This window comes from Tamandua tetradactyla, chromosome 1, assembly GCF_023851605.1.
Source record: "Tamandua tetradactyla isolate mTamTet1 chromosome 1, mTamTet1.pri, whole genome shotgun sequence".
NCBI lineage: Eukaryota > Metazoa > Chordata > Mammalia > Pilosa > Myrmecophagidae > Tamandua > Tamandua tetradactyla.
The window spans coordinates 234,304,684-234,319,600 of NC_135327.1; the positions used below are offsets into that span (position 1 = coordinate 234,304,684).

Genomic DNA, 14,917 nt, shown 5'->3' on the forward strand with positions numbered 1-14,917 from the left:
AGGCAGAAGTGGCAGAGGAGTCTTAAAGCAGCTGTCATACTTTTTTCTTTCCTTTTTCTCTTTGTATTCCATGTTCGTGAGCAAAAATAGTTTGGAAAAACCACAATTGATGGCTCCTCAATGAGAACAAACAGAAATTTCAGAGGAGTAAGAAAATTACATTTCCAGAATTACAACATAATACTCAACAAAAAATTTCACACACACTCAAAAAGCAGGAAAGTCTGATTCATTTACATGAAAAACAAAATTTTGCCCAAAACCATCCCTGAGGAAGCTCATTGAATAGAACTGTTAATCAGACTTTAAATCAACCATCTTAAATATGTTCAAATGTGCTAAAGGAATCCATACAGAACTAAAGGAAATGCGTTCTGAACAAAATAAAGACATAAAAATTATAAAAGGGAATCTAATAGATATTTTGGAGCTGTGAAGTGCAATAATTGAAATGAGAAACTTGCTAGAGGGATTCAACAGCAGATTTGAGCAGGCAGAAAAAAGGATCAGCAAACTTGAAGATAAGACAATAGAAATTACCCCAAGTGAGGAGCAGAAGGAAAGCAAAAACAAAGAAAATTACAGAGACCTGTGGGACGCCATCAAGCATACAACGTACACACCTTTGGTGTCCCAGGAGGAGAAGAGATGGAAGCAGATAAACTATTTGAAGAAATAATGGCCCCAAACTTCCCAAAATCTATTGAAAGATGTAAATACACACGTCCAGGAAACTCAGGAAACTCCAAGCAGGATAGACTCTAAGAGCTCTGCAACAAGAAACTCTACAATAAAATTGTCAAAATCCAAAGACAGAAGTGACTGTCACAGACACGGGATCCTCAATAAAATTAACAGCAGAATTCTCATCATAAACAATAGAGGCCAGAATACCGTGGAATGACAGATTTAAAATCCCTAAAGAAAACTTGTTGACCAAGAATTCTATATCAAAGACAAAAGTATTCTTCAAAAATAAAGGAGAAATTAAGACATTTAGAGATAATCAAAGGCTGAGTTTCTCACCAGAAGACTTGCCCTACAAGAAGTGCTGAGGGATCTGTCAGCCGAGACAGCGTCTCCTGAACTAAGAGCACTAGTTAGAGGAGCTAAAATCCTGCTTACTACATTTGGGATTGCAGCTAATTGCCCCTATATGATTTAAAGGCAATTGTGTGAAAGGATAATTAAAATTATGTTAATGAACATGCAGTGTATAACGATGTAATTTGAGACAATTATAACATACATGGGGGAAGGGTGGAGACACATAGAAGCAGAGCATTTGCATCCTGATGAACTGATTGGTTTTTTAGCCAGGTTAGATTGTTGTTAGTTTAAGATGTTAATCTTGTAATTACAAAGGTAATTTCTAAGAAAATAGTTGGAAAATATAGAGGAAAGGAAAGAACAAGGGAATCGAAATGGTACACTAAAAAATAGCAACTAAGTACAAAAAAAGAGGCAGTGATGAAGTAATTGAGGAGCAACAAATCATACAAGTAGCTAAATAGCAGAAATAATCCTCTCAGTTTTTACCTGAAAAGTAACTAGATTCTACTCTCCAACTAAAAGACAGCAATGATCCATCTATATGCTGTCTGCAAGACGCTCACTGTAGTTAAAAAAAACACAAGAAGTTTGAAAGTAATGGGAAACTAGGGCTTAAAATGTACGAGGTTACCATTTGGAATGATGGAAAAGTTTTTGGTAATGGGTAGTGGTGATGGTAGCAAAACATTGTGAACATAATAAAGAGCATTGAAATATATATTATATATGTGTGTGTGAATGTGATTAAAAGGGGAAATGTTAGATTATATGTATGGTATCAATAAAGTTTTTAAAAACCATGAACAGTACCACCCAAATAGTGAACCCTAAGTTAAACCATGGGCTATATTATAAACATGTGCTATAATCAATTGCAACAGATGTTCTACACCAATCCAAGGTGTTAATTATATGTGGGAATCCTGTATTTTATGCATGTTAGTTCTATAAACCTACAGCTTCCCTAATAAAAAAAAATATATATATATATATATATATCCCAGGCAAAAGTAATCAAATGAAAGCTGGAATGGTATATTATTGTCAGTTAAAATAGATTATAAGTCAAAACAGTTAACAAGAAACAAAGAAGGATATTCTGTATTGGTAAAGTTTCAAACCGGAAAGAAGATAGAGCGATTATAAACATATGCACACCCAACCACAGAATGCCAAAATATATGAAGAATAAGTTGACAGAACTGACAAAGCTTTAGTCACACTGATTAAGAAAAAAACGAGAAAGGACTCAAATAAGTAAACTGAGTATTAAAAGTGGGGACACTACTACCATCCTATCAGAAATAAAAAGGATGAGGGTAATATTATAATATACCTTATACTTATATACTTATATATACTTATTATATACTTATAATATACCTTATAATATGGTATATTATAATATACCATATTACCCTCTTATAACAATATTATAAGAGGGTGAGATGAACTATTATGTGACAAAATTTTAGAAAACTTAGATGAAATGGACAAATTCCTAGACAAATATAAATTACCTAATCTTACACAAGAAGAAATAGGAAATCTCAGCACGCCTATAACAAGAGATTGAATCAGTAACAAAAAACTTCCCAACAAAAAAGTCCAGGACCAGATGGCTTCACTTATGAAATCTACAAATTATTTAAAGTCAATATAACACTAATCCTTCTCAAAATCTTTCAAAAAACAGAAGAGGAGGAAACATTACTAACCTATCGTATGAGGTCAGCATTACCCTTATGTCAAAGCCAGCAGATCAATATCCTTTCTGAATATGGGTGTAGGCATCCTCAACAAAATGCTGGCAAGCCAAACCCAATGATACCAAAGGGTATTATGCACCAAAGCAAGTGGGATTCATTTTGGGAATGCAAGGATGGTTCAGCATAAGAAAAGTATTCAAGGTAATACATCACATTAATAGAATGAGAGAAAAATCACATGCTTATCTCAATTGATGCAGAAAATACATTTGACCACTTCTTGATGAAAACACTCAGAAAACTAGGAATAGAAAGGAATTTTCTCAATGGGATAAACAGCATTTGTGAAAAAACTGTAGCAAACACCATATTTAACAGTGAAAGACTGAAGCTTTCCACCTAAGTTCAAGAGGAAGATAAGGATTCCCATTGTTATCACTGTTATTCAACATTTTACTGGAACTTCTTGCCATAGCAATCAGGCAAGAAAAAGGAATAATTCCAATAAATCCAATTTCCGAATTGGAAAGGAAGTCAAATTCTCCCTATTCATAGATGACATGATCCTAAATATAGAGAACCTCAAAGAAGCCACAAGGAAACTATCAGAACTTATGAACATATTTAACATAGTTGCAGGGTGCAAGAGAAACAAACAAAATCAGTTTGGTTTCTGTACACCAGTAATGAACAATCTGAAAAAGAAATCAAGTAAACAATTTCCACCTACAATAGGATTCAAAAGAATAAAATAGCTAGGAATAGATTTAAGTGAGGGGGAAAAATTATACACTGAAAACTACAATTCTGAAAGAAGTTGACGAGGACCTAAATAACTGGACACACATGCCATGTTCATGGACTGGAAGACAACATTCTGAAGATGCAATTCTGCCTAAAGCAATCTATAAATTCAACGCAGCCCCTACCGAAAATCCAGCAACCTTTTTGCAGAGCTGGAAAGGCTGATCCCTAAATTCATATGGAATTTCAGGGGGCCCTGAATAGACAATCATGAAAAAGAACGTAAGTTGGAGGGTGCACGGGTCAGCAGTAGAATGCTCGCCTTTCATGTGGGAGACCTGTGTTCTGTTCCCGGACCATGCGCCCCCCCAAAAAAGAACATAAGTTGGAGCATTAACATTTCCTGATTTCAAAACTTATTTTAGAACTGTTATACTTAACATGGTGTGATACTGACATAAGGACATGTAGACCAATGGAATAGAATTGAGAGTCTAGAAATAGACCCATGCATCTATGGCTTGTTGATTTTCCACAAAGGTACCAGTTGATTTTGACATAGGTCCCAAATCCATTCAATGGAAAACCATCTCTTAAAACAAGCGATACTGGAACAACTGAAAGTCTACATGCCAAAGAATGAAGTTGAGTTCTTACCATATACAAAAATTAATTCAAATGTATCATCAACTTAAATATTAGCTGAAATTATAAAACTCGTGAAAGAAAACATAGGGAAATATCTTTAGCCCCTCATATTAGGCATTGTAATCTTAGACTGTATATCAAAATCACAAGCATTAAAAGAAAAAAATAGATTAATTGGACTTCATCAAAACTAAAAAACTTTTGTGCATCAAAGGACATTATCGATACAGTGAAACTACAAGTTAAAGCATGTGATAAAATATTTGGAAAAGGTGCATCTGATAAGGGTCTGGTATCCAGCATATATAAAGAACTCCTACAACTCCGAAACAAAAAGAAAAACTACCCAATTAAGAAAGGGGCCAAGGATTTGAACAGACATTTCTCCAAAGATGTCCAAATGCTGTCAAGCTTAGGAAAGGGTGCCCAATGTCATTAGGCATTTGATAAATGTAACTCAAAGCTACAATGAGATACCACTTCACACTCAATAGGATGGCTGCTGTTATAGAAACAGAAAATAACAAGTGTTGGTGAAGATGTGGAGAAATTGGAACCCTCATATATTGTTAATGGAAATGTAAAATGGTGCAGCTACTATGGAAAACTGTTTTAGTTTCCTGGATGCTAAAACAAATGCCATTCAAGTGGGTGACTTCAGCAGTGGGAACGTATGGCCTCACAGTTTCAAGGCTAGGCTCAATCCAAAATTGAGGCATCCGCAAGGCAATAGTTTTTCCCAGAAGCCTGGCATTTTGGTACTGGCTTCCAGCAATCCTTGGCCCCTGGCTTTGCTGTCACCAGGTGGTGTCTTCTCTTTTCTCTTCCTACTTCTGTTGGCTTCCAGCTGCTGCTCTTGACTTCTGTGGCTCCGTGCTCTACCTCACTTTCACTCTGCTTGTAAAGGACTCCAGGAGTCTGGATTAAATCCCCTCCTCACACCTTAACTGATGTGTCAGCCTGAGCAGGACTTATTCACAGCCTGGGCCCACACCCACCAGAATGCAGACCGAGGCCAAAGGTGTCCACACTGGAACATTCCCCACAGAAAGTGTGGCAGTGCTTCAGAAAATTAAATGTAGAATTACCATATGACCCAGAAATTCGACTTTTAGATATCTGTGCAAAAAAATTGAAAGCAGCGACTTGAACAGAAATTTGTACATCAACATTCATTGCAGCATTATTCACAATAGCCCAAAGGTGGAGGCAGCCCAAGTGCCCAGCAATGAAATAATAGTTAAATAAATAAGGTGTAGCCATAGGAGGGAATATTATTCAGCCACAAAAAGGAATAAAGGAATGATGCTACAACATGAATGAAATAAGCCAGAAATAAAATGACAAATATTGTGTGATTTAAGCAGTACTGGAATAAGCAAACTCATCAAGACAGAAAATACAAGAGTGAATATCAGGGGGCAGGAAAGGAGGAATGGGGAGTTATTAGTGGGTATGGGTTTCTGTTTGGAATGAGGAAAATGTCCTGGAAATAGGAAGTGGTGAAATTTACACAATATTGTCAGCATACTTGCTGTCACAGAATTGTTCCCTTAAAATGGTTAGAACAATTTTGGTTATATATATTTTACCCCTCACATGCAAAAAAACTGGGGGAAAAAGCCACGGAGATGTTACAAGAGTCATCAGTCCACACCGGCAGGCTCGGTGGCGCTCTGCTCAGGCCTGAGGCCAGCTCAGCAGGGCCACGAGCTTCTGGAACTTGTCCCCGTAGCCACCCCACTGCTCTTCATTTTCTCCAGTCCTGATGCTCTTGATCCTAAACTTCATCCTGAGGAAAGGATATCTGGAAAGCAGCCTAAAAGACCCCATCAGTCAGACAAAATTTACCGCTGCCAAGAAATGAGGCTGAAATCATGCTCGGAGTACCATGGTAAGAGCCAATCCATGCACAAGTTCCAGGAGATTCTACCCCTGCTTTAGTGTTATTTGACTGAAAGAAGTGACAGGTTCAATTCTCACAATTTGAACATCAGAAGTTAACAAGGATTTACAGGAGATGCAATTTAGAACAAAAGGTCTGTGTGAATGTTAGACAAGACTGTCCGTCAACTAAGCAGAAAATGCACCCAGTAGAAATAACATTCCACTCTCTTGGCTGCGTTACTGGAAATGGCACATACACATGAGTGTGTTTGTGTGCATGTGCATAAGTGTGTGAGTGTGGTTGTGCATGTGTGTGCATGCCTGTGTGTGTATGGTGCATGTGTTTTGGGGTGGCCTCAGGGAGGGAGGGTCCCACGAAGAAGGCCATGTGCAGGTGAGCTGCTACAGGGCTGGCACCATGACCCCCGCTTACGCCTCTAGCCTGAGGGGCGAGATCGCTGGACCTGGATGCTTTGCTCTCCTGGGGCTCCACCCTAGATGCCCAGATCTGGGTTGCCAGGCAATGTGCAGAAGGCACATGGGCTTTGAGAAAGACAAGTGGGGCTTTGGGTGGGACCTGGGCAACCTGAGTCGATTTCCTTCCTTCCTGGCGCTCTTGTACTTTACTTTTAAAAAACAAAAGCATAGCAAATATAAAAAATCTCTTTTAATCCTAATTATTAAATTCAGTCCAATAAAGTAGCATATTGCCTCATTGAATTAATCCAAGTCCTGAGAATCCAGAGCGTCACCAATCACATAGTTATCCTTTCTTCATTCTTATGAGTAAAGATTCATCAAAAGAAAAGTAGGATGAAAATCCCACCCTGTGTCCAGTTGGTACATAGGAGGAGAGAAAACAGGGTGGCTGTGATAAATGGGTCACAGCAGCACCAACGGGAACAGGGACACCTGTAGGGTGTAGCCTTCCAAATGGTTAAGAATCCAACATGCTTTCACATAGTTTCCATTTCAGCATGTGTCTCTTACTGAGGCACTGGAGGGAATAACTAAAATATTTTAAAAATTATATGCATTTGTATTGTAGGGTCAGCTTTTTTCCTTCTGTTGTTTCTCATGATATCTTTTTGATGAAAGATAATTCTTGATTTCAATATCATGGAAACTTATTACCTGTAAACGAGGACCAAAGCAATCTTTTATTTCCATATATAACTTTAACTCATATTTTATTCTCTTTCTCTTATTTGTTTAAAAATTGCAAACTCTGTGCCTGCCCTGGTCCTTGAGTCAGAATAACTCCAGTTACAGAGTGATTATGCAAAGGTTATTCTAAAATCAAAAGCTAAGTAGGCCCCCTATTGTTTTTGTTTAGTTGAAAACCACTTACTGAATCACATTTCTAATTAGGAATTTCAAAGTACAAAATGCCAGCATCCTGTGTTGGAATCATAATCTCCCATTTGAATAGGAAAAATGTGTATATCCCTAAAATAGAATTTCCCCTCAGCCTAAGGACATCCTCTCCTCACTCACCTTAGGCTCCTGCTGCTTTTGCAGTTTCACCCCATCTCCCCACTTCTCTTCCCTCCTCAGCTCACAGAATCCTTGTCACTCTTTACCCTCTCCAGCATCTGAGACTATTGATCAGTTCCTGAAAGTCTCATGTCCAGTGGCTTCCTGGCTTTCTTTCTACACTTTGCTTGTCTCAGAAGCCTCTGTGGACTCCTAAGAATCTCCATACTCGTTCTGAGCCTCCTCATCTCACCCCTCGAGTTTGCTCCCCTGAAAACTTCCTTGCATGGCACAGCCCCCATCACCCCATCACTCCTGGCACCCTAACCCTACTTTGCTGCATTCTAGAGCCAAGTCTCCCTGTGCAAGTCTTCCCTCGTGTCCCGCAGCCTCCCCAGCCCCAAGTCCAAGACTGTTTCACCTGCCCCCAAATGCACTGCTTCTCTAGAACACCATCTCCCTTGCTACCAGCACCTATCCACCCGTCCCTTAAGCCAGAGAGTTTTCTTCACCACCCTCTCCCCACCCCCAATCTCCAAGACCACTGATTTATCAATATGGTTTATGCATTTGCCCCTTAGATCCTGTAGGAAGTAGAAAGTGGAGTTACAAACCAGAAGTACCGTAGTACTAGCATTTGTATTTACCCATGTAATTATCCTCACCAGAGATCTTTATCTCTTCATGCAGCTTTGATGTATCATCTTGTGCCCTTTCCTTTCAACCTGCAGAACTCCCTATAACATTTCCTGCAGGGCTGGTCTAGAAGTGATGGCAGCCTCAGCTTTTGTTTATTTGTTAATGTCTTAACTCTCGCTCATGTGTTAAAGACAGGCTTGCTATAGAGAGAGTTCTTGGGTGACATATTTCAGCTTTCAGGTTTTAACTATGTCATCCCACTATCTTCTTAACTCTGTGGTTTCTGGTGAGAAATTAGCACTAAATCTTTTTGAAGCTCCCTTGTACATGACATATAGCTTCTCTCTCTTGGTTTTCAGAACTCTTTTATCTTTGACACTTAACAGTTTGATTATAAAACGTTTTGTTGTGAATATATTTGGGTTTTCCTGTTTGGAGTTATTTGAGCATCTTGGATGTGTATATTCATGCCTTTTATTAAATCTGGGAAGTTCTCAGCCTTTATTTCTTGGAATATTCTCTCTTCCTCTTTCTTTCTTCTCCCACATATGTTGATAAACTCCGTGGTGTCCCACAGGTTCCTCGGGTTCTGTTTACTTTTCTTCATTCTTCTTTCTGCTCCTCAGACTCAATGATTTTGAGCATCTTCAAATTCACTGATTCTTTATTCTGCCAGCTCCATTCTGCTGTTGACCCCCTCTAGGGAATCTTTAATTTCTGTTACTAGGGTTTTCAGCTTTGTTTGGTTCCTTTCCATAATTTCCATCTCTCAGAGATTAATATTCTCAGAGAATATTAATATTCTCTTTCTGTTCATCTTTCATTGTCCTGATTTTCTTTAGTTCTTTGTCTGTATTGTCCTTTAGCCTTTTGAGCATATTTAGACCATTTTTTAAAAGTCTTAGTCTCAGGTCTGGTCCTTCTCATTGGTGGTTTCTCATGGTTTAATCTCCTTTGCCTGGACAGTTGCTTCCTGTTTTCCTGTATTTTTTTGTAATTTTTTTGTTGAAACCTGGATATTTTGATGTTGTAATTTGTTATCCCTGGAGTTTAGGCTCTGAGGTTTCTGTTCTTTAAGCACCCAGCTAGTGATGTTACAGAGCTGTCCTTGAGTGCAGGAGTTTAAGAAAAAGTAAAAAGAAAGCACCTTTACACCTTTCCCGGTCCTTGCAGATTAATCTGTGAGTGGTCTCCTATGGGACTTATCCCTACAATGAGAATAACTCCGGGCCAAAGTGTGGGGGCCTCCCTGATCCTGTTAGCACTTGTATCTTATCTTAGCTGTGTGAATCCCACCCCCCTCACAAAGATGTGGATGTCCCCTCTTCCATAGGAAGGGTCTGCTTTTCAGCCAGAAAGTGGTGTGGGCAGAGAAGAGAGTGTCATGGCACAAGTACCTGGCAAGGGTCATGACATGGGGTCTTCCTCCACAACCTGCTTCAGACTTGCTCAGTCCAGGGTCAGTGGTGTGAGGGTCCAGAGGAAATGTCTTCCGAGTACTGAGAAAACAAAGCAGAACAGCCCAGTTGCTGCCTGTGGGAAGATCATTTCGAGGTCCTCAGAAAAGAGCTTAGATTTTATGTTGTATTTTTAATGCAATTTTGTTGAGGTACATTCATACACCATACAGTCCACCTGAAGTGTACAATCAGTGGCTCACGGTATCGTCACATGTTGTGCATTTGCCACCATTATGTTGTATTTTATGTTCTATTTTATCTCTAAATTGCCAGTAAAGGTGATACAACATTGGTACCAACCTATGTTTTTTTCTTAGTTGTTTCTAAATGAATTTGTTCTTTATTTTAAATTAGTAACAGTGATTGAAGAAATGGTTTTGAGGAAATAAAGTGTAATTGTGCTGCCTTCAGTGTTGATGTCCAGCTGTGCCTGAAGACGCTGACTTCTTGCTGCACCTTCTTCCCTGCAGAACTGTACAAACGTTGAGTGCTTGCACATCTCCTGTGCGGTGGGACGACTGGGAGGTGGAGAAAGTGCTGTCCTGAAGGTCAGATCCAGGCTATGGGCTCGGACCTTCCTCCAGGTAAGAGCTGAAAGCCCCACACTCCCACGTGGAGACTCCTCTCGGGCTTAGTGGGAAACTCCTGTTTCTTTGAGAAAATGTCTGGAGCAGGGCTGAGCTGAGATCAACCAGCTCCCTTCCACCTCAGATGATGACCATCTAAATCACCTGAGTCGCTAATACTGCCACGCAGTAGCTGATTCAAACGTGTCCGTTTGCCTCACCACCCCATTAGAGAAAGGATGGGGAGTGCAATTCACATTTTGTGTACAGAAAAATGGGGACAGCAATCCATTTAGAAGGGAAATGGGGTAGAAATCCATTTAGAAGGGAGTGCTCCTCTGGCATGGGGACCCACAGTGGGGGCTCCAAAGGACAGACCCCAGGGAAGCCTCATGCCTGGGAGCTGCAGGCGCTGCTACTGCCTAGCGCCTTGGGGAGCCTGCCCCATCAAGAACAGTGGCCGGGGCTCATTTGAAGTGTAAATGTCTCTCTTAGATTAAGAAAATGAAATTTTCCTTTTCTAAAGAACTATTCATTTGGTTCCTTGTGCCATAGAAATCAAAATATTCTCTATTACCTAAAATACTTCTACAGTCTCAAAAATATTAATTTTGTTTCTAAAATATATGGGAGAAAATTAAGGGTTTTTTTTCTTTTGTAAATTGTTGTATAGCCCTTTTGAGCCTAAGGCAGGACAGACTTAGCATTTGGGCTGGTCATTCCTGGGGCACTTCCCTGTGCATTGTGGGGTGGGCCAGTGTCACCACAGCCCACAGGGCAGCAAGCAAAAATGTCTCCAGATGCTGCCTCACATGGGGGGCAAAATCATGCCTGGTTGAGAACTTTGCCCTAGGAGAACCACAATTCACTGGATTCTTTTTCTTTAGTCAGATGATGATTCTCTTAACAAACATACATGGAGCCGCCATGATGGGCAGTTGCAGCTTCGCTGGCCACTGGTTACTGAGAAAGGCAGTGGACTCCACCTTGTGCCTACCTTCCTAGAGCTGTCCTCTTGGTGGAGGGAGTTAGGAAATGAGCAAATAAATAGATGCATGAGAAAATTTTAGATATTGATGAATACGATGAGGAAAATAAAACAGGGTCATGGGATAGCAAACTGGGGAATGGGAGGGGCTGCTGCTGTAGATGGGGTCCACGAGTAGCTCTGGGAGAAGCTCTCAGGCAGAGCCCAGCAGAGGAAGCAGAGGTACAGAGGCCCTGGGGCCATGTTCAGGGGACAACAGAGAAGCAGCGTGTCTATGACAAGCAATACACCCTGGGATGGACATGTGTTTTATTCCAAGTGCAATGGAATGGCATGAGGGAAATCAGTGTAGGAAGTAATGTGGTCACAAGTATGCATTTAAATGAACAAGAGTAAGAATGGACAAATGAATCGAGGCACAACCTAACAAGGAAATGCTACACAGAATGAGTCACACATCTCAATATGGATGAATTACAGGAAGATATTGCTGAGGTTAAAAGACAGGCTCAGTATGATTCAAAAGTTCAAAACCAGGCAGCACTACACAGTACATCATTAAAATGTGGAGGAAAGCAAAGGAAGGAAAGCTCAAGGCTGAGGAGCCCCTTGGGTGGAGCCACTGAAGAAGGCACAGAGAGATCTCTAAGGCACTGGCAGTGCTTCAGCTGACACCATGGAAAGCATTCCTCTTAGTTTTCTCCTGCCACTGTGTGTTTTAAGTAGTGATTCATATCTACTCAATATTTAATTAATTAAACAGCTCTTAACAGAGTGATATAGGATGTAGGGGATTGGTTTGGCACAGTATGTAAAACAAACTACGTAAAAATGTAACGTCAAGACTTCGAGCACTGGCCACAGTCTAAATTCTGTGCCTTTGCTGGGAAGCCAGATGGGAGGCTGAAAGCACTTCACTTCCCTGGGGCGTGGTGTCCTCGCTGTGAAACCAAGGGCTGGGTGACAGCCTGAGCTCGGGAAGTCCTCTGGTTCCTGTGTGCTCATGTAGAACCTCTTCTAACATGTCATTTATGGCATTTAGTGCAAGTGGGCAATAGTGGGTGGACTTCGTCAGTGACCCACCTTAACATGGTTTGACTCCTTGAGCAGACTTTACCCAGCCGGCTACCCCCGGACGTCCATCTGTGTGTGAGCAGCAGGTTTCTGTTGAGAGGTCACCATGTGGCTGCAGCTCCTATATCAACTGCTCAGTCCATTCTTACGACCATCTCGTGAGATGTGCACTATTCTAACCAGCCGCCATTTTCAGGTGAACAGACTGACGCAGGGAGGGGATCATGTGGTCTACCCAGTACAGTTCTAGAATTATAAGATGTTTCATTTACTGGATTCTGAGACAGCATGTTATGCAATTTACATGGCCTGGAAAAAGTTATAAAAGCCTCCCTTTTCACTAAAGTTCTGAATTTCGCACTGTTTTACTGAATACCAGGAAGATGGCTGAGCCCCTGGCGTTCCAGCAGCTGCACTCGGCTGCTTCACTGCTCAGCTGTGCCCCTGGGGCTGGGGCAGATGGCACTGAGTCCTCAAACCCTGCAGCCTGGGTGGGCCAGACCCTCCTTCCGTCCCCAAAGCACCAGACAGGCAGGGAACATCCTGTCTCAGGAGGAGCCTGTCGGATGCACCAAGAAGGACAAGTATGTCTGGAAGAAGTTGACAGTAATTGGGGGTGTCGGCAGCAGCGGTTGTCCAGCAGCATGCTGGAGACCCTGTGGCCACGCCTGTGCCCTACAGTGGGCAGCAGGCAGCAGGCATCTGGCAGTGGGCAGCGGGCAACGGGCAGTGGGCAGCGGGCAGCAGGAGGCCCACCTAGCTCCCTGGCTCCACAGCCACCATTTCTGCATGTTCCAGACTCAGAAGCTGAGGGTCAAGAACAATGATGTTGTAAACTCTTTCGGATCCTTTTCTCAACACACGACCCAGAAGTGGCCTTTCCTGCCCTCCCAATGCAGATGAGAAGGTTTGGGTGACCTTCACCATTTGGGTGGCCTGGTGTGTCACTCCCTCTGCGCTGTTGTGCCCTTCAAACTGCACCAGAAGTGCCTATAGGGGTTGGCATCTCACAGGCCTCTGGAAAGCGTTGATGCTTCAGCCACTAGGTCAGGTGCAGGCTGAAAACCGTGAGGAGTGGGGCATCGTGCGTGGTTTGGGAGCTGGCCCTCCCCTGGGGTCCTGCCCTCCCCTGGGTCCTGCCCTCTCCTGGGTCTCGTCCCTCCTCTAGAGTCCCACCCCTTCCCTGGCTCTTGCCCTCCCCTGGAGTCCTGCCCTCCTCTAGGGTCCCGCCCTCCCCAGGGGTCCTGCCCTCCCCTGGAGTCCCGCCTCCTCTGGGGTCCCACCCTCCCCTATGTCCCACCCTCCCCTGGAGTCCTGCCCTCTCCAGGGGTTCTGCCCCCACCGTGTCCCACCCTCCCCTGGTTCTCGCCCTCCTCTGGGGTCCCGTCCTCCCTGGGGGTCCTGCCCTCCCCTAAGATCTCACCCCTCCTCTCACTGCCAGTGTCAGCCCATCAGCAAGCCCCTGTGCAGGGCACATGAGAGAGATGGCCACAGGCTGCAGACTCAGTGGAAACCCGTGGCTGTGGCCAGGGGCTGGGAGTTCTGAGGCCGAAGCTCTGGGGTCGTGCTGTGTGACCCCAGCTGGCATGCCAGCCCTGCCCACCCCAGAGAGAGGCTTTAGCGCGAGATGATAGGGGTGTCACATGCAGAGCACAGTTGGAAGCTGCCGCCTTTGATGTGGGGTTGGTGACATGATGCAGCAGCCATGGGCTGGGTCTTGCCGTGTGGGGCCGGTGCCTTCCAACCTCCAGGGCAGCCAGTGGCTTTGGGGTCCACCCAGCTGGTCACAGCCTGAGAGCCCACATTCCCCTTCTTGGAAACTCCAGAGCATTTCAGGGAAAAAATGAAAAAATGCATTTTTTCTACTGAAAAAAGGCAGAAGAAAATTTGCTTCTGAAAAATGAGTTTTAAAAGAGAACAAGCCAGGCTAGGGACTGCATCACCTATGGGCCATCCAGACCATGCCACTCTGCTTCGCTGTGATGGGCGTGGAGCTGTGGGCTCGTCTGTCCCCTGTCCTTCTGTGGCCTCTCTGGATGGCCTCCCCTTCCCCCACACCCGCCTTGCACTGTCTGACCTACTTGACCAGGGACGGGTCCAGCTCAGCAGCTGAAGGACTCAACCTGCCCTAAAGTGCCGATGGCCCCAGAGGCTAACTTGACCAACCCCTGCCAGGCACTGCGGCCCATCCTTGTTGAGAGCAGATGGAGTTTACTGGAAGGGAGGAAATGTCGCCATAGGAAAACACAGACAACATCTGAACAGAACGATTGCCATCCAACCTGCTGGGTCGGCCCAGAGGATGTGCACTGCGTGACTGACAGTGGGGCTTGTCGGTGTCTAAAACCAGCGAGGATACACAGAATGGCCAGTGTCCATGTGTGCCCCCCACCGCGGCTGCTTCCCAGCCCCCCACGTACGGCTCTGAGAACACAGTCGGGGAGACGTGTGAGGCCTCAGGTGGCAGCTTCCCATTAGAGATGTAGCAACATGATTCTATCAAGCACTTCCATCCCAGTAAAGTGTAAAGGAGTAAGGAGGAAGTGCTGGGCTTTGAGTATTACTTTTTAAAGCTTACTTTCTTTAATTTCAAGAGCAAGTAAGTTAGTTTTCAGTGATGGCTGTTTGACAACCGGCGCTCTTGATTGCTCTCAGGAGTTGTTCAAGCCGCCA

The 14,917-nt window shown here is 43.3% G+C and overlaps 1 protein-coding gene across 4 annotated transcripts in view; it reads left to right on the forward strand.

Annotated features, from left to right (window-relative positions):
- ITGA8 (integrin subunit alpha 8) overlaps positions 1-14,917 on the forward strand; it is a 184,166-nt gene that overhangs the window by 156,721 nt on the left and 12,528 nt on the right. For all 4 annotated transcript variants that reach the window (XM_077155080.1, XM_077155091.1, XM_077155095.1 and 1 more), the window contains one exon: positions 10,087-10,200. In XM_077155080.1, the coding sequence (XP_077011195.1) occupies positions 10,087-10,200 (114 nt within the window). The remainder of the gene's footprint in view (positions 1-10,086; positions 10,201-14,917) is intronic.